This window comes from Erpetoichthys calabaricus, chromosome 1 (genome assembly GCF_900747795.2).
Source record: "Erpetoichthys calabaricus chromosome 1, fErpCal1.3, whole genome shotgun sequence".
NCBI classification, from domain to species: domain Eukaryota; kingdom Metazoa; phylum Chordata; class Cladistia; order Polypteriformes; family Polypteridae; genus Erpetoichthys; species Erpetoichthys calabaricus.
Window position 1 is genome coordinate 288,848,721 of NC_041394.2, and position 20,518 is coordinate 288,869,238.

Here is a 20,518-nt window from a genome sequence, read left to right on the forward strand (position 1 = left end):
TTGATTGCAGCGTTCGCAGGTTGGATCTTACCCTGGAAACATTTTGGACAATTTCAAGCGAGACAGATGTGCTTGATATATAATTTTGAGCTGAATAATTGTATGCTTTGCACATGTGTAGCTTGAATGAATTCTCTGCATTGCTACCTTCCACTCCTTTTCTGATATGTTGAGTGAGAGACCCTTTCCCCACTGTCCTCTTGAATCTTTGAAAGGGAGGGACTGTAAAATATTTTTATATATTGCAGAAATCCTGGCTGAGTCCTCGAGACTGAACAATATTTTTTCCAGCATAGAGGAAGGTGGGAGATGGGGAAAATCGGGCAGGTTCTGTTTGACAAAGTTTCTAATTTGAAGATAGTGAAAGAAATGTGTTGCAGGAAAATTAAATTTGGAATGTAATTGTTCATAGGATGCAAAGATGTTGTCTATATAAAGATCTCTAAGCAATTTAATCCCAAATGTTTTCCAGATATTAAAAACTGCTTATGTTTGCAAGGGTTGAAAAAGGTGGTTCTCATGCTGAGGTGCTACAGATAAAAGATTCTCCATCTTAAAATGCTTTCTACATTGGTTCCATATTCTGAGTGAGTGAAGCACAATTGGGTTATTAGTATATTGGCGATAACTTGCATTTATTGGGGCACAAAGCAGGGAATATAGAGAAGCCTGTCTATGTTCATCTATTTGTTTCCAGGTTTTTATAGCTTGTATATTTGCTGCCCAGTAGTAAAACTGAAAGTTAGGCAGAGCCATGTCGCCTACTGTCTTGGGTCTTTGTAGGGTTGCTCTTTGGATATGTGGATATTTTAGGTCCATGATTAATTTCAAATGGAGTTTGAAGAATACCTACACAAGCTGGTGGTCCGATCCTGTGCCAACACTGTAATTGGTCAGTTCATGTGAAGTGCTGAGTGCCTTTGGGTCTTGATGTGAACATAGTCAATTTCATTAGTTGTAATCCTGTCAGGGAGCGCCACATATTTTTTGGAATAATTTTATGAGTAAAATGTGTTTTACTGACACATAAAAGCGCTGTGTACAATACACTTATAACAGAGCTTTAAATTTATAAACCTATAAAATACTTTTTCCACCAAGCTGAAGTAAATGATCTAACGACATGTTCCTAGCCTGGCCAGTGGTTATAAGTCAAGGTATTCATGTTGTCAATGAGCAGCTTCATATCATGTCTCTAGATGCTGTTCGTGAAGTCTTTTAAGTGGTCATAAATTGTGTCTTTTGTTGCTTTCGTTGGCTTCTTCTATTGGTGTATACACTTGAATGACTGTGCTCTTGGTACGATGTAAATGAAAGTGTGTGGTCATGAAATGTTTGTTCACTGAATGTGTCTTGGTCACTCTGGCAGGAAAATAAAACAATTTTTCTCTCTTTTCAATTCCACTTGTGGTCCACCTCACTTTACTAAGATACAACATTTCTAGCTGGTATTGGTTGAATTTGCTTGTTAGTATCCATCCATCCATTTTCCAACCCGCTGAATCCGAACACAGGGTCACGGGGGTCTGCTGGAGCCAATCCCAGCCAACACAGGGCACAAGGCAGGGAACCAATCCTGGGCAGGGTGCCAACCCACCGCAGTTGTTAGTATTGGATTGGTAATAAAATTTTGACTTTGCTATCAAAACCAACTTTGGGGATCTCTGTGCCAGTACCAAAATGGTACAGAAGTAAATAATGAATAGTAACATTACTTTGCTCACAGCTGGCTGCCATCTGCACCGTACAATCATGTGCATATCCTGTTCATCCACACTTGGCACATTTAAAACAAGCAGTCATCGTTTTGGTGGGGGGTGGGATGGTGGGGTTGTAGGTGTTTGGGGTCCCCATTGGAGTCTCAGGCAAAATTTATTTTGATATATATATGTAGTATATGTTCAGAAAGTTTGGGGAGAGGGATTGTCCCTTGTTAATCAAGTTAGATGTAATATGTATATTTTATCGAAGATTGGGGAACAGGGTTGCAAACACAGTGTCCGTGAGTGTGAGGTGTTTGAAAAGTACCATTTACTTCCAGCACTGAAATTAACAAAATGCTGGTACCGTACTATAAAATGTAGGTTTTTCAGTACTTTTTCACTACCGGTATACTGCACAATCCTATTGCACATCAGCTGCTCCATTGTTCCACATTAGTGTAACAGCAATACATTCAAGGTACCAAATTTTGTATACTCCTTGGCACCTAGGATCAGTTTTCTGTACCATGGGCTGGGTTTCCTGGGTCCTTTCACTTAGCCTCATCATAAGCTCTGTAATGTAGGAGAAGCTGGATCTCTTGAGTTGATTATTGACCTTTTAAACTTTCCTGTTGTTTCAGTATCAGTTTGGAATTTAATGGGGTCAGGGTGCTGACCGAACACCCAACCCTCCTCCTTTTACATCCAGGCTTGGCTTAGTATGGGCAATGACAGAGTTGGATGAATTTTGTACTTTCAGGGAACAAGTTTTTTTATGGACAATGTTGGGCAGTGAATTCATCCATGCCGTAACTAAATTTTAATTTGTGATATTTTTTACAAAACGAGTATGTCAGTACCTCAGTTTAGATTTAGTTTATACCCAGTAAGAGACTCCACTGTGCATGCTCCCAGACAACTTCATTTTAGAACTTTGTCATGCACTTGAATTTTGTACTTTTTGATTACACTAATTACTGTGCATGTTCCGTGCTCCTTCATACACTAGTAATATGTAGAGCTAAAAATCTAAAGATTTCTTTCCTTCTCTCAGTCACATGCTTAAGTCATCTTCCTTCTAAATATATCTCGTGACTGGAATGACTAATTTGCTTAACAGCCCAGGCCAGTTCAATTATTTTTGACAGCTTGTCGTGAAATCAATTTATTGTGTTTAACTTTGGTATTTTAAGGTTATTATTAGTAATTCAGAAAGCAAACTAAGTGAATAGACTCAAGAAAAAAGTTTCACACTTGTTAAGGTAACAAAGAGTAGTGTTTCAAAAGTACACTTTATGAACTAGTAATTTTAGTATACAGTATAATACATTGCAAGCTGCATTTTTTCACAGTTACAAAGTACATTTTGAGATTGCAGTTTATGATGAGTAACACATGATACAGTAAGTACAGTAGGTATTGTACACTTTCGAGTTGCTTGACCAGCAGCATATCAGTTGTATATATGTAAGTTGTTAATAGTATAGTAAAGATTCATGAAGTATATATGATGACTTTGTAGGGAATGATTAATTACTGTTGTCCTGATGTATGTTTGTTTAGATGCTTAGTTGTTTGAGGTTCACCAAATCAAATTCCATGAAACTAAATGTGTTATAGTAATACATTATTTATGCGTATATCACATTTATTGTTTTTTTAATTATTTAGTGATTGAGATAACAATATTTGGAATTCATCCAAAAACCCAAAAACTTTTTCCTGCATAATATCGGGACCTCTAACCCAGGTTTTGAAAAGCCACATAGTTTTTGGGTTTCTATTGCATTTAATGTCTTACTTAGAACCTAACTCATGCTTTAAAGTGAAAATATTGCATAATGGGTGGCGCAGTGGGTAGCGCTGCTGCTTCGCAGTTGGGAGATCTGGGGACCTGGGTTCGCTTCCCGGGTCCACCCTGCGTGGAGTTTGCATGTTCTCCCCGTGTCTGTGTGGGTTTCCTCCGGGCGCTCCGGTTTCCTCCCACAGTCCAAAGACATGCAGGTTAGGTGGATTGGTGATTCTAAGTTGGCCCTAGTGTGTGCTTGGTGTGTGGGTGTGTTTGTATGTGTCCTGCGGTGGGTTGGCACCCTGCCCAGGATTGGTTCCCTGCCTTGTGCCCTGTGTTGGCTGGGATTGGCTCCAGCAGACCCCCGTGACCCTGTGTTCGGATTCAGCGGGTTGGAAAATGGATGGATGGATGGATATTGCATAATATGGCACTAATGGCAGTTTGTTTTTTGTATATATGGTCTAAGTAGCAAAACTTCTGCAATGTAACATTTGGCAATATGTGCATAACTGTCATATATTTTGGTACACACAATTCAATTTATTGTCCCGCCTTTTTGTTTCTTACTAATTTATAATCTTCTAGTAAAATGTTGGAAAAGCTAGGTTTAAAGAAGATTTTTTTAAAAGGCACTTAATTTACATTGAATAAACAAGTTTTTTTTGGCATTCTTTTCATGGTAAAGTAATATTGACCGATTTAAGTTTTGCAGAAATAAACTTATTCATTCAAAAGAGAATCCTTAAAAATAGATTTAAATATTAAAAACAAGTGTTTATGAATAAAATAACTAAATGTAAGATATACAAGTAAGTAAGAAATAAAAATAAGCTATACAAGTAAACTAGTATTCTTGTCTGGCAGTACTTGTTCCTAAACTCTGTTATGTTGACCTTTTTTGTAAGTTGCTTTGGGTAAAAGTGTCTACCAAGAAAATAAATCTATATGTATTTCTTTAAATTGTACTTTTCAAAATGATAATGCATGCTATAGGAGTATTTTATAGTAAATGGGAAGTAAAATAAACCTGAGTTCAGTAAAAGGCAGGAAAGAAATATATAAATTATAGATGCAATGAAAACCTGCATTAAATATAGCCCTCTAGAATAAAGATTGTGAAAAAGTCATTAACATTTATTTTTATTTTTCTGTTTCAGTATTTTTCAAAAACTAAAAAAATTCTCAGTGCAAATGTGGCTTCTTTAAAACACATGTATGTAATATTTCATGGAAACAAGTAATGGATTATATAAATGGCATATACTGATATTTTACAGACAAGAACATAATAGATTATTGCTATATAAAGTATTCAACTCTTGGACTTTTTCATATTTTCCCCTTACAACTTTATGAAATGCATTTCAATAAGATTTTTATTTTGTTCTCTACTCATCAACAAAATGTAATCTGTCAAAAAAGTGCACTTTTCTGAATCAGTAAAAAATAAAAAAACAAAAAATAGAAAATAATCAACCATCTCCTTTTCTGTGTTCTGGCCAGTAGCAGCCGACTGAATTCCTTCAGGTGGTCTCTAAGGTTACTACAGGTGGTAAGGGATCAAGTATAATTTTGTGTCAGTCTCCCAGCCTTCTGTACTCCACCTGTAATTTATGATCTTGGAAGATTAAAGGTGTGACAAAGTAGACCATATTAGCTGTTTTCAGAATAATGTCACTGCTAACATCAAATTCAGTTGAGCCATGACTAAGTTCATCTTCTTGGTCATCATACTATTTATTAGGTGTTTTGCTATGCTGTTGAACTTTAAATGGTTGAACACATGGGAAAAAAAAACAAATACTAAAGAAAATGGTACGCTCAATTATAAAAAAGAGAAAATTGTTATTTTGTACTGCCCTGTCCAATGAACAGACATTTCTTTGATTGGCTGCAGCAGATAGTCTACTAATCCTTTTACCTAGTCTGCACCCCCCTGTTCCTCGTTTTTTTCTTTTGAACCTTTGGTATCACCTTCTTAGGTTTAGGCTTTGAATGCTGACAGTAGACTTGAAGAAGGTTGGAAACAGGAAGGCTACTTTTAACACACTGACAGCATACATCTGGGGTCCCTATTAGCCACTTCATGTTCAAACTAGATTCTGGAGGGGCATACTTCTTGCCAGATTTTTCTTATGTCCAAGTTTAGTTCCTTTGCCAAACATTTCCTCAGTAGTGCCTCTGGGCAGGAAGTCTGCCAGCCTATTTTATGTTTGAATACAAATATTTATATATTATTGTCTTTTGCAGGTGTTATTGAATTTAGGCTGAGGGAATTTATGAATGTGACTATATTACCAGCCCACGTGTTGGAGGCTAAGTTGAACCATATCCCAGAAGATGATGCTTTTCTTATCTTCCAGCTTCACACTCAGTTTCTCAATGCTAACATCTCCTTCAGTTTGGTAAGAGTTTATTTATTCTTTGCAAGAATGGCTCACTGTCTTTTTATCTGTTTACATGTCTCCCAGTGTTAAAACCAAGCAATATGCAGTGATTGAGATTTGAACATATCAGCTTATATGGATCTGGAAGGGAATTGGCTCACTAAACCTACTTCCATTTTTGAAAAATAGAGCTAAGGCGGCCAAAGTAAAATGATTTTTCTATTGTGTTTTCATGCTGTTCTTTTATTGTGTGAAGGAGGTGGTGCTATAAAGCAAAATGTGCTTCAAAATTCTGGAAGATTATTTTTAAATTCAACAGGCAATTTGCCTCCGAGTACTAGAATAAGTGACAAAAGGAATAAATGCTTAAATGGCATTATTTCTGTATACTTCAGAAATTGTAAAAAAAAATTGTTAATGGAGTGATATCTGAGAAGTATATTTAGTAAAATAAAGGCTGAATAAATATCAACATATTGTGCATGCATGTAACAAACACCTTGTATTCATTGGTGGAGAGATGTGTCATGTTGTGATGTATGCAGGAAGCTGGTAGTAGGAGATGGACTGAAATGGAAAGCTTATTCAGCAGGAAAAACATGAGGTGCTATAGCAGTACTTCACTTAAGTGTGCCAATATTTTAAAGATATTTTAAATTGTTTTTTAAACTCTTATGTATGTGCAAATTTATTAATGTCGCATTTTATGTAGCTTGCAAAATTGCTGTACTCTGACGTGTCCATGGAATTGACTGCTAAATCAGCTACAGCATCATATGGGCTGACTGTGTTGTTTAAGACAGGCAGGTAGGTGTCAATGAGTCATATGTACTGAATGTAGAATTTAGAAGGAGAAAAGAATGAATATTTTGTTGAATTTGAATATTGCATATTAATTGACACAGGTGTAGTGGCAACAACAGTTTTTCTGAATCTTTCATGTGCAAGAGTGTCACAGATTCATCAGGAATGGGTTATCATGCAAAAAATAACATTCACCCAGTGGTGATTATGTGGTTGTAAACATTTACTGAAAAGGACCAAGTGAGGCAGATAACACTTGTGCAGTGTGATAGGAAAAGGTCATCAGAGGAGTTTTTTGCAATGAAAGTGTCTTACTGGCATATGGTATTACTTACATGTGGTATGGCAGCCAAGGACCCAGTCAAATTCCATTTTGGTTAAGAAAAATCAAAAGGTTGCAGTAGTGTAGCACTGAGAAAATCAAATGCTGGAAGACTAGAAAAACATTGACTGGTATGAAAATTCTTAGAGGGCCAGTATATATCAGAGGGTAATTTGGTGGCATGTGTTGCATCTCTTGATAATTGTATGGCAAAGTTTGAATGCCACAGAATAGCATCTTTTCTTAGACCAACGGAAGACCAATTTGGTATATATTATTTTAGGACGCAAAAGATTATATGAACATGATTAGTCTTCTTTTCATCTCTTTCATCATACGTAAATAGTGAACACTTCTGTGGCCTTTCTTTCTGACTTTTACAAGTACTTGACTTTGCTGTCAGGAAATCCTTTCCCTGGAATGAAACAACCAGCCAGTACAAAGAAGAAGTGAAACATTACTTCAAGTATGGGTTGAACAAGAAATCTGAAGTTGAAAAAAGGGAAATGTAAGGCTGCTTTCAGTGTCAAGGATTCTGGTGAAATGTCTGCCCTGCTCAACGTAGTAAACCACCTTAGGGAGAGGTCATTAAGTTATGCATAAGAAAAATCTCATGTGACCGCCAAGATGCAGTAGTTTTTATCGCAAAGGGCATGCTCAACATGTGTACCATCACAAGATTATGTGCAGTGTTTCTGGAGTCTTATGACATGGGAGGTATTTGGCAATTGGCATTGAAATAACCCTTCAAGTGTGAAAGGGTCCAGTTATGTATCTTTTAGTCTTTTTATCTTTAAAAAAAAAAAAGTGTATTTTTTTCCTAGCGTGACATCTATAAAAATGGCTTGCGGTATTATTGATTGTGTAAAAAATCATTTTGTTGTTTGTTTATGGAACATATAATATTTTGTGTTTTTTAACATAGCATGGATGTTAAGATTTTTTTTGTTCTTTATTTTTTTCTCATGATAGATAGATAGATAGATAGATAGATAAATATGGTTGTGCAGATTTGTGGAGGAAAAAAGCAGACTAGTGACTATGCCTTTATGTTTGAGGCTGGTGAATGTGGCCAGTGTCTACTGTATTAAATGGTTTGGCACTGGAAATTAGTTGTTGTATTCTGTGCAGTTACAACACACCCAGGTGTAAGACATCATTTACAATAATGAATGTTTAGCTGGATCTCACCATTGTACAGTTCAGCATTGTACGATGTGGGGTGAGTGAAGCCATTTCTTTTTTAATAATTTCACAAGATAAATGTGCTAATGATTAAATTAGTGATAATAATCTAAATGAACTTTAACTTTTATTGCCAGGCAACATCATTTCTAGGAATTTTCCTTGGTATTACAGCCATTGGTAACAAATGTAAATACAATTAATAGTACAATATATGACACCAAGGCAGCATTCTATACACTGTAGTAGTAGTGAATGTTAATATATTGCACAAAATAGAATATCGTATATAGAAGAATATAATAATGCAGAATTGTTCTCATGTGGGCGGCACGGTGGCGCAGTGGGTAGCGCTGCTGCCTCGCAGTTGGGAGATCTGGGGACCTGGGTTCGATTCCCGGGTCCTACCTGCGTGGAGTTTGCATGTTCTCCCCGTGTCTGCGTGGGTTTCCTCCGGGCGCTCCGGTTTCCTCCCACATTCCAAAGACGTGCGGGTTAGGTGGATTGGCGATTCTAAATTGGCCCTAGTGTGTGCTTGGTGTGTGGGTGTGTTTGTGTGTGTCCTGCGGTGGGTTGGCACCCTGCCCGGGATTGGTCCCTGCCTTGTGCCCTGTGTTAGCTGGGATTGGCTCCAGCAGACCCCCGTGACCCTGTGTTCGGATTCAGCGGGTTGGAAAATGGATGGATGGATGGATGTTCTCATGTCCAGTAATATATAGAGTATTCTTTATAAAGTCAGCATAATTTATGCAGGATAGAAGAGAGTTTGAGATCAGGGATGGACAAAGATGAATCAGAGACTTTGTTAAGTAGAGTAACTTTAGAATTAAATAAACAATGTGTTGAGAACAGTAGATCTTGCTTTTAGTGACAAGTAACATTCCCTTCATGGTAATAACTCCAAACAGATGGTTGCCCAGGTAAGTGTGGACTTTGGTTGAATTTCCTTCACATTTCCTGATTTGTGATGTGTTAGGGTCCTCAACAAAATGCAGTTTCAGGCATACAGTCATTGAGATGTCCAAATGACATACTTTAGTTTATTTTTGAATAACCAGGTGCACTGTCATACCAGAGTTATACTGATAAAATTAGTATATTTTCAATGACTGCTCTATAAAATTAAACTAGCACTGATTGGAACAGGCTAAATGTTTCAAAATACTGGAGATAAAACATGTGCTGTTGAGCTTTTTTCATAAAAGAAGTTATGTTTTCATTCCTGTTCAGACTGTGAGTGATAGTGGTGCCAGTGGTACAGTAGGCAAGTAGTGTCTCCTAAAATCCATGATCATTTCAAAACTTTTTCCCAGTATTCAGAGATTGTTGAGAGTGTACCAATTGTTAGGGCAATATAGTAGAGCTGAACACAATCTGAATTCTATTTCCAGAGTGGAAGATCATTTTGAGCCTTGTGATACCAGTGGTAACAATAAAAATGATATTTTAGTTACAGTCAACAAAGACAAAAATACATTAAACAAGCATATAAAATAAAATTCTATAAAAGAGGACATGCACTATAAAATGCTTTGTGGCGGTCTTCCTCTTCAAACAAAGCTTCCAAAGACAGTCAAAAATGGTTTGTGTAAGCAATTAAGTAATCAAAAGTTTTAAAGGCACATAATCTGCTAATCAAAAACAAAAGTATGAAAGACAATAAAAAAACTACAGCAGAGAATATAAAAAAAATCCTAATCATTCAATCAGCAAAGATTCTTTCTGGCTTATTCTCTGCCTTTTCTCCTCTTTCTGCTGTCTAGTCTTCACTATTTCTCTCTCCCACCACTAAATTTGTGTCTGGACCAGTATATGTCTACACAGGCATAGCTGTTTGGGTCTGAGGGGGGCATTTAGGTCTGAACCTCTGATATTAATCCCAGTCCAAGCCTCGATCTCCGAATCACCAAATCCAATCATTGTGTGTGAGAAGCTCTGAAATGAAATGAGAATGGGGCCCAGTAAGCTTCCATATTTCTCCGCCCCTTGAAATTTCCTTCCATAAAAAACTCAGAAATAATATTTAAAGCTCTCTCAATACTTCTGCTATAATTTTCTGTTGTTAATGATACAGTCCCCTGGTTAGCAGAAATCTAATCTTTGCTTTCTTCTCACTTTCACTCCACATCATGTTTTCTCATGACATATTAGATTCTCATTACTTTTCAAAACCTTATACAAACTGTACATGCATGTGGCAGCTAGCATGAAGAAACAGAGCACTGTCTTAAATGAAATAAAAATTAACACTGGGGAAAAAGAAAATTTACTTCGTAGAAAGGGGGTAGGCAGTAAGACGCACTGAGTCGATATACAAAATATAATAGTCAGGCATGAAGTAAATAAAAACAACTGCAGTGCTGTATTAATCATGTTTCAAATATTTAATATTAGAAGGATACACTAATTTATTCTCACTAAGTGAAGCTTAGCACCTCAGGCATGACCATATGCAATTTCATGTGGAACAGAAAAAAACGGGTCAGCTCATCAAAAGTACTTGGACAAATGACAGAGAGGAAGATAGTGAGCTAACTAATACAGAGGCCACTCTTAAAAGCAATAGTAGTATGAATGGCAGCATAAATGCTTTCTTTTATTAGTGTATTGTACACCTCTGTCACCTTGAATTGGTTTAAATGGGCTTTAGAGTTAATAAAGAGATATTTGCACATCTTTGTTTGCATTTGTTTAAGCTGTATCATAAATTTTGTTGTATGAGTCCAAAATAGTGGTGGATGAATATGTCCTGTCTTCTGTGCTCATTTCCCACACTGAAGGCATTTCCAAATCTAAACATAGACCAGTACATTTTTCTCATGGAAAGTTTCCAAAAGACATGAAACCTTGAAATCCAAGATCCATATCTAGCATCCAGAAGGATCACCATACTTGTAGAAATGTAACCGTTGTTATTACTAGACACAATGGTTATTTTTAGATCATTACATTTGTTAACACAAACCTGAACATGTTAAGTCATAGTTGTTACTTGAAGCCCCAAAGCTCACTGTTATATTGTCTAAACACAAACATTGAGATAGACACCTGACACATGTAGTAGGTACAGGCCTGGCAAATATATGCAAGAAATTTTGTTCTCTGTTCATTATAAAATTTCAGAATGAGCAATTAAGTATTTGCAGCCCTCATTGCAACTACAAAAAAAACTAGTTCAAGTCCACAGTCTCATATGCACAATTACGCAGTTCCAAAAGCCTTGAAAAACATTTTTTTGTTTGTTTGGCTCGGTACATGACATGTGTTGTGAATTTGATTTGGAGTGAATATAGTGAAATACCATACATTGTACGTCATGTCATGTTTGGAAGCAACTCTTAGTAGCTATTAAAGCTCCCTCATTTTATCACTTTTTACTGCATTAGTTACTGGGGCACAGAGGTTCAAACAGTTCAATTTCCTCCCTTAAAGGTGTTCACAATAATTTGAAAATGTTTTAAAACTATTTTAAAAGTGGGGAAAAAAATTATAGCTGAAAATCTCACAAGTATTGTCATCTGATTGCAGTGAAAAGTAGGTGTTCTTTAGTCTGGATGTCCTTACAGACATTAAAGTAGCAACTTCAACAACCTACATTACCATATATAAGTGGTTAAATTCACAGTGAGATTTACAGTATCTGAAATAAATACTGTAAAATACTGTATGCTCATATTCATTTACAGTCCATCAATTTTCAGACTTTAATTTCTCATATAGCCGTCTATCCACACATTAATTTTTAGAACCCGCATTTTTCATTTTGGGTTGGCAGGGATTCAAAAGCCTATCCCAGTAACACTGGATGCAAGGTACATGTAGGAACTAGTTCTGGATTTGATAATAGCCCATTGAAAGACATACTCAAAAACAGCTGCATTCATTCATACCCAGTCAGTTCAGAGTTGCTAAATAACTTAATGCTCACATCTTTAAGATATGTAAGGAAACCAGACTACTCAAATGATGATTCATAATGCAGCGGCATGTCAGGTGTTCAACCAGCCGAGGTAGGTACATGTCACTCCTCTTTTTAAATCGCTACATTGGCTCCCTGTAGCTGCATATATTACTGTAGGTTCAAATCTTTGACATTTGCCTACAGAGTGGTCAATAGTCAATATGAGACACTTGTGATGTCCCATGCTCCTTCTTGGCCATATTGGTCTGCTGATGAACAGTGTGGCATCAAATCATAATCCAGACGTTTCATGGGTAGCTCTAAACAGGTGGGACGAGCTGCCCATCTCCATTAGAAATTCTGACTTCCTCAGTGTCTTTAAGAAGCTTTTGAAAACTGGCTTGTTTTGTGAATTTCTGTCTAACTGATATTAGTTGTTAGGTTTTGTTGGGTTATGTTTTGAGGTCTTCACTTGTGATGGTCAATTTTGTAACATTGTCTGATAACACTTGTTCACAAACAGTTCCCCTGACTGATGTTTACTTGATTATGTTGACCTCTTTTGTAAATTGCTTTGGATAAAAGTGTCTATTAAGCAAAAAAATGTAAATGTACCTCAGAAAAAGCAAGAAAACATCACACAAATGTTGAACAGGACTGGAATTAAACTCAAGTCTTTAAAGCTTTGAGATGGCAGTGTTAACCACTGTATCACTGTGCCACCCCTTATTAAACATAGAAACTGTTTTTTTTTTTCTCCCATGCACTTCATTTGTATGTAGTTTAGAAGAAGGTCCCAAAGGCTCTGCTATTTTGTTGAGAAGGGGCCCCATCATGACTACTTGCAGACAATGCAGAGCTGCTTCTTTAGATCCATACTTATATTGAACAATGAATACTTTGGGTGTATTTGCCTTTGTTAAATACTGCTCTGAAATTAGAAAGTGAAGAGTGCAGTGATTCTAGTTTACATAAAAAATGAAACTTTTGTATATAAACCAGGAATGCTTATTAATGTTGAAAAATAACAAAAACTGAATGTAATTCCATAATTAAACATAAATACAGTATGTACTACTTCTTAGTCCTTTATATCTCTCGCTAGATATAAAAAGCACCCATCGTAAGGACCATAGTCTTTGTTGGACAATCACTGCAAAAATGAAAACAAAGGAGCATTCTGCTAATGTGAGAAACAAAGTCATTGAAATGCACAGGCAAGAAATGACAACAAAGAAAAAAAATCGAAGAGTCTGAATGTCTCGTTAAACACTGTTGGATCCATCATCAGAAAGCTGAAGGTTCATCACAGCCCCCAGACTCTTACTAGAACAAAATATCAGAGCAAGACATTGACTGGTGAGAGAGGCTACTAAAACTCCAACTGTCACTCTCAGAAGTCTGCAATGTTCTTTGGCTGAAACTGGGAGTGAAGGTGCATGGGTCCACAATTTCAAGAGCTCTCCATAAAACAGACCTATACAGGAGAGTAGCAAGAAACAAGCTATTTCTTAAGAAGTTCCACATAAAAGCACATATGGCATTTGCTACAAAGAATGAGAAAGACCCAGTTAAGATGTGAGAGAAGGTTTTATGGTCAGATGAGACTAAAATTGAACTTTTGGCCAGACTTCAAAGAGGTAACACTAACACTGGCCATGCCTCAAGAAACACCATACCTACGGTGAAATATGGTGGCGGCAGTGTCATGCTATGGGGATGCTTTTCATGGACACAAATACCACATGCACAATACTGCAGGAGAACTTGTCCCAGTCTGCTATGAACCTATGGCTCGGGAGAAGATTCAACTTTCAGTTTGACAATGACCCAAAATATAAGGCCAAAGGGACACTGGAATGGCTCAAAAACAGTATGGTGAATATTCTGAAATAACCAAGTTAAAGTCCTGATCTTAACCCTATTGAGAATCTGTGGCACTGCTGTCCTGACGCACCATTCCACCAACCTGGAGGATCTCCGAATTCTGCCAAGGAGAATGTGGAAAATCACTCCTGAACAATGTGCAAAATGGGTACATACTAACCCTAAAAGAATTAAGGCTGTTATTGCAGCAAAAGGATTCTCGACAAAATATTAATGTGTAGGGCTTAAATACTTATGCAAACACTGACTTTTGAGTTTTTCTTCTTCAGTTAAACATCTACAGAAAATTGTTTATTTTGACTTTGAAAATATATTCTAATAGCATAAGAGTTCACATTAAAAGTATTGAATGGATAAATACTTATAAATCCTTTGTCATGCAGAAAATTATGATGACTTTCAAAGGGACTGAATACTTCTGTACACCACTGTATACCAGTTCCTGTTCGTTCATTCAGTATGCAGAAATTTAAAAGAAACTGAAAGTAATCACTCTCTGTGTCTTTCATTTCAGCTATTCCATCTGAAGGTTCAACAAGTGTCTGTCATTTTGTGCCTAAACTAATCATTGTTGCTTTTCCATTTTAGATCCACATGATAATCTCAAAGCAAATGTTACTATAGGTGCTTAGTAACACATGCTGTTTTTGGGACGGACATATGCATCATATTTATAATTGCAATGCTGAGTATACATCTTAGGCTTTTGTGTGAAAGCCAAAAAAAAAAAAAAATCAGTTCTTCAGTTGAGCACTACATTCACCTTGATGTAACGTTACTTTTCTTCAAAATGATGAGCCAGTCACTGGACTTCTTCTTCAGAGAATCCTTGTCCATGCCTTAAATTAATTGTGTTAAAAAGGTTCTTAGTTTAGCAATATACTGTACAACCCAACATTGAACGGAACTTTTCTTGAAAATCTAAATGTGTATTAACTTATTGTGATTATTTTACTGTTTGTTTTTATCCATGTATATCTTTATAGGGTTTTTTTTCCCCACCTGTTTGCTTCGCTCGCCAACCCTTTCCGGCATGTGCTACGTGCAAGCCACTTCACGTCTCTGCCACTTGTGTTGTGAAAAGGCAGGCTGAATGCACCCCAAGGAGATGCAGTCGCTACTCCGCAACCCACTCTTAAATGGTGATACAATGGGAAACAAATACAGTATTTTTTTTTATCTCCTCTTTGCTTGATCAGCTGCTGGCTTGCTGCTGCTGCTGTGCCACATGATCTGCATCTCGTGCTGCGCTTCAAACCTTTAAAAGCCTGTACAGCAGTTGTCCTAGTCTTTGACATTTATTTTCGGCCCCGGGCATGGTTAAATCTCTTGGCACAAAGTCTCTTCTCTCGGGACATGAGTTCTTGATATTTTTTAGTTTATGATTTAAAAACGGAATAAGAATCTGAAAATCTAACAACATCACATTAAAGTTTGATAAATTCTGAAAGAATGATATCTAACATATTTTTGTAGGTTTTAAAATAAGTCTGATTTAAAGCGTGACAAAAAAGTCACATAAAATCGTTGCACTTTTAGGCTTAGGATTTTATATATAAAGTTTATTTGTTAACTGTCTTCCACTGAATCTTGTTCATTTAACAGAAAATATTCAGGTCAACTGTTATACTTAGTGATTGTGTAATGCTTTTGGTAATCGGAATCAGAATTCACTTTATTGACCAGGTACTCTAATTTGTACTAGGAATATGTCTTGACAGTATTGGTGCAACATAGAAGAACAACACAGAATACAAAAGATAAAATACCTGTATAAGAAGATAAAATATAAAATGATGAAATATAATGCAGCATACAAGGACAATACAAAAAATAGAGAGAGAGTAGGATTAAAATGTCCAGGTACGGGTATACATAGATACCGAGAAGAAGCTCAGACTTGAATAGCAAAAATAACTGCACGTGATCCCATCACAGGCTTTGATGATGCATTGTAGATTGGCTTTAACCTGAACAGAGGTAGCAATAAACCAGACTTTTATAGATGAGGTCAGAATGTGAGATGATGGCGGTGTAGAATTAGACCAATATTGGTTGAAAGGAGATTGAATTTCCTCAGCTGACAAAAAAAGAACATTTTCTGATAGGTTTTCTTAATAATACATGTGGTGATATTGTCCCACATAAGGTTTTGTGACAGCACTGTGCCAGAAACTTAAATGATTCTTTCACCCCAATGGCTGAGCCATTTATAGCAAGTGAATTTAGGAATGTAAAGATGGAAAATATAATAAACTAGAAATTGAATGCCAATTAAAGAAAGGATGGTAAGACATTATTTTTTTCTTTTGGTGTGAAGGCTATAAGATATTAAGTATACATAAAAAATTGTTATTTCTTCCTCAGGATTATGAAGTAAACTCAACTCAGAAAGGCAGTGATGTAGGACTTTTTTTTCCTCTGCAACCACTGCAGAACTCAACAGTTTGGTACTTAACTTCAGCAGAAAACAAGCCAATAAACTGTACTGCAGTGATTCTGCCCTACAGAAGCAGAGGTGAGGGTAACCTTATGTCAATATAGTAAATTAATAAAATTATACAGGGAATGCAGTAATATGATATGGGTATAATAAAGATCTCTACAAACTGATGGAATCATTACTCTTAAAATGATACATTTTTTTCTGCATTCAGTTATTGTGTTATAGAATTTCATTTTTGAGCTGGCTTTATTTATAAAAATCAGTTTGTTGTTATTATTATTTGACTAAGAACTTTATCCCAGCTGACTTATAAAATTTGAAATACAGTTGTCTCCCCCCCCCCCCCCCCCCCCCCCCCCCCAGTTGGATCTTGGCAGGTAAAGTGACTTGTTCACAGTCACACTGTGTCAGTAGCAGGATTTGAACCCACAGCCTTAGGGTTTTAAGTCCAAACTCTTAACCCCTGTATCGCACTGCTTGGCAGTTTAACAGGATACTGAACTTTCCCAAGTTCCCAACTTTTTGTAGGGTGAGATGTTGTGGGAGAATAACTGTTGTTTAAATTATGTAAACTAGAACAAGATAACTTATATTACATATCCAGTGTTCTAGGGTTGAATCCCTTCCCTGGCTGGCTGTGTGGATTTTGCACCTTCTCCCTCATGCCTGCATGGATTTTCTTCTAGGTATTCCTGTTTTCCTTCCTTATCCCCAAAAATGTGTGTTAGGTTCATTAGGTATTCTATTTGGCTCCATGCTAGTGTTGGTGTGTGAGAATGGGCCTTGTGATGGACTGGAGGCTTACTAATCTTTTGCTTTGCACCCCATGCTGCCAAGACAGGTTTAATCACTTTGAACATGAACTGGATTAAGTGGATTTGGGAATGTTAGCCATTTTGGTATGGCTGGGATTTGCTAATATGCATATGCATTTTGCTGGCACAGATTGACATTGTCAAACACTGCAACATGATGACGTGCCATTTAATAATCCACAGAATGCTCACAAATTATTATGTAAAATTTACTTTAACCAGCAAGGCAATATGGTTATATTTATTTGGTTATTCTTGTTCACATCTTGAAATAGTTTAAATAATCAATGGAAAGTTTTGATCATAAAAGGCCTGACCATTGTTATATTCTAATATTCTGCAATGTATTACTGTGAAGGGGAAGTTACTGTCAATTCTTTTTAAATCAAACATGATTTTTTGCTAATGTGTATAGATAAATTCATTTTTTTGTGTATTTGCATTTTAGTTGATAATAAGAGGGCTGCAAGCATTGTGTGAGAAATAGTATGCTGTGGTATTTATAGATAACAAATGATGAAGCTTGTATTACCATGCAGTAACTATTGCTGGAATTTTGCTTAAGCTGGACCATGGCATGCATTTCTAAAGTTAACAAAAACTATGGTTGATCTTTCATTAGTATTCTTGCTATCCAAGCAATTTATGTTGAATTTAGCACCCCACTGCAGCGTACTGAAAAAAAAATTGCTTTCTTAGATACCAGCAATTAGTCTTTTTTCACAAAATGCGGAATAAAATTCTTGTTAGTTATCCAGCAATAGATCATATTTATTCCATCTTTCATGATTCACTTCTAAAAATCATTTTCAATTTCAGTTTGTTGAAACACACTACACATTGAAAGCATCAAAATTAAGACGTTTTAGGGGGGTATTTCTTTATGGTTACCAACATAAATTTGTTAACTTCGTTATTTCAGTTTGCTAAGGTTCAGCAAGCCAGCTTGCTTTGTCAGATATCAATATATAGAATAAATGAAGGAAATAAGCTGCAATCTTATAAATTAGCCCTTATTTTGATCCATGTTTAGCCAACAGCCATTTATCTTCATAATATTTCAAGTTTTTATTGTTGATTATATATAAAGTTGCTGCCATGAAATGCACAAACATAGAGCATTATATGTGATTTTAAGCTTACAGTGTGTATTGCTGTTAAGGAAAAAAATCATTTAATTACATCACAGATATGTTGTGTATATTAACTAGGAGCAGGTGTTATTGCATAGGCATGTTCTGCTGAGAAGGCACCTGGCTTGCTGTTTTCTGGCAGCACAGATTCTCATAATAACTCCAAGACGAGCATTTGCCATTTCTGAAGCTCAGCACAACATCAGTCTTAAGGTAGTGTAGTCATCAGATTTTAAGTGCCAGGAACATGCTGCCACAGCGTGTAACAAAATTTGGCCCTATTATATCTTATCATGGCTTGGATCAATTTCCTTCTCGGTGTTTTATCAGTGGGAAACCTGTAGTGACTCGGTTGAGAGTATTTTTATTTAGAATTTGAACATAGACACTATGCAAACTCTTGTTCATGATTCTGGCATTGTTTTGGATAACCAGAAGAGAGCTTACCCATGGTGGACGCCTAAGATGAAAAAATACAGAATTGTGAAAAGGACTAAATGATTGCGTACTGGTCTGTCTTTATAATCTTAGAACGATTATGAGTTGTTTTGAAATTTATTCATTAAGAGATAAGGAAAAAGTATAATTTCTATCCTTTTTGTAATCTGCAAAAATGCTTTCTCACATGTTAAGATTCTGTAATATAAAGAAATGATATTTCTTATTCTGATACTGATTTGTATGCTTGAAAAAAAGTCAATGATTTTACTATTTTTTTTTTTTTTATATAGCTTAGGGATGGTATGCATAGTTTTCACCCACTTACAATACTGCAATTATTGCAAACTTACATTTTATGGGCTGGTCAGTCCTAAGGTGCACATGGATTAGATGGCAGCCCAAGACCATTCACCACTCGGGATCAGAGAGGTGATAATTATATGTTGACCTTAGATCAGGAGCCTAAATCTAATTTCTCAGAGGTCCTCCACAATTCTGATTTTGTTACAGACCATTTTCTGATTTAGAAATCAATAACTGATTATTCATAATGGAATATAGGAAATTATTTAACCTCTGGCTGCCTTTGCCAGATTAAAAATTTCTATTTATAGAAATGTCAAAAATAAACATACTTTTTTTTTTTTTTTTTTTTGTAGATCCTATTCCAGGAGGCTGTAATAATGGGAGTAAAATAAGTGATCCCAATATTTATGTAAGCTATAATTTGTTTGAGACGACCATTTCTTTTGAACCTGCCAGTACTGGATATGCAAGGTATGAAAATACTAATTTGCAAACAAAAGGCATCTGAAAGTGAGCATTCAGTCACTCTTAAAGTACTGTAAATACTGATGTTAAGATTATACTGGATTTAAAATAATTTTATATGTGCTTTTACTGCCGCTTATTGTTCAAAAACTTTGATTACAGGCATAATTTATTAACAGCACTATTTTTCTACTTGTTAGAGACATCATAATAATTAGTGTGGAATGTTCTTTGGAGTCTATAATACTTATGTGTAACAAAAAGTACAGTTAGTTAAAGGATGTGTTTGCATGCACCTCCAAAAGAAAAAAAGTTAAATGTTATTCCCACTCCAAATAAAAGTAAAAGAAAGTAGTGCTTCTAACAGGAAAAAAAGATGCACGTCTTGTACTGAATCATGCAAATTGATTATACTTTGACTTTGTTTCAGTGAAAGATACAAATTAAAATATTTGTAAGGCAGTCTTAAAGGTTAGATCTGGTATTTTTCAAGTCAGTTACTTCATCACAGTCATGGTATGTATTAATTTGTTATATGAGATTACATTCTAAAGTGAAGCATATTGTGTAAATTTATAACTAGTCTGCCATTGTGTTTTACAATGGAGTTAATGGATACTGGGGTACCAACATGAAAAGCGTTAAAACTTACAGAAACTGTCAATTTTTCAAGCCAAAAATGTTGTTGAGTATTGATCTGTACATTGAGACTGCACACATATTTCAAAACAGCATGTTCATGTAGTTTTAAGAAAGAAAAAAGCAAAATGTGTATAAGACATTTAGTTATTTTAAAAGTTAACTTTGACCCTGAAAGGTGCCACAGAGAAAGACAAACAGCAGAGGTGTGGATTCACCTTGGAACGTAATCAACAAGGACTTTATTGACATTGAATGCTGATGACTACACGTGAATTGCTGTCTCCATTCT

General features: G+C 36.0%; 2 protein-coding genes across 2 annotated transcripts in view; one reads left to right on the forward strand and one right to left on the reverse strand.

Moving 5' to 3' along the window:
- LOC127528026 (craniofacial development protein 2-like) overlaps positions 1 to 20,518 on the reverse strand; it is a 1,148,403-nt gene that overhangs the window by 129,548 nt on the left and 998,337 nt on the right. The window lies entirely within an intron of this gene.
- tm7sf3 (transmembrane 7 superfamily member 3) overlaps positions 1 to 20,518 on the forward strand; it is a 78,368-nt gene that overhangs the window by 20,757 nt on the left and 37,093 nt on the right. Inside the window, exons 2-4 of the mRNA XM_028816273.2 lie at positions 5,746 to 5,900; positions 16,349 to 16,499; positions 19,476 to 19,593. Of these exons, the coding sequence (XP_028672106.2) occupies positions 5,746 to 5,900; positions 16,349 to 16,499; positions 19,476 to 19,593 (424 nt within the window). The remainder of the gene's footprint in view (positions 1 to 5,745; positions 5,901 to 16,348; positions 16,500 to 19,475; positions 19,594 to 20,518) is intronic.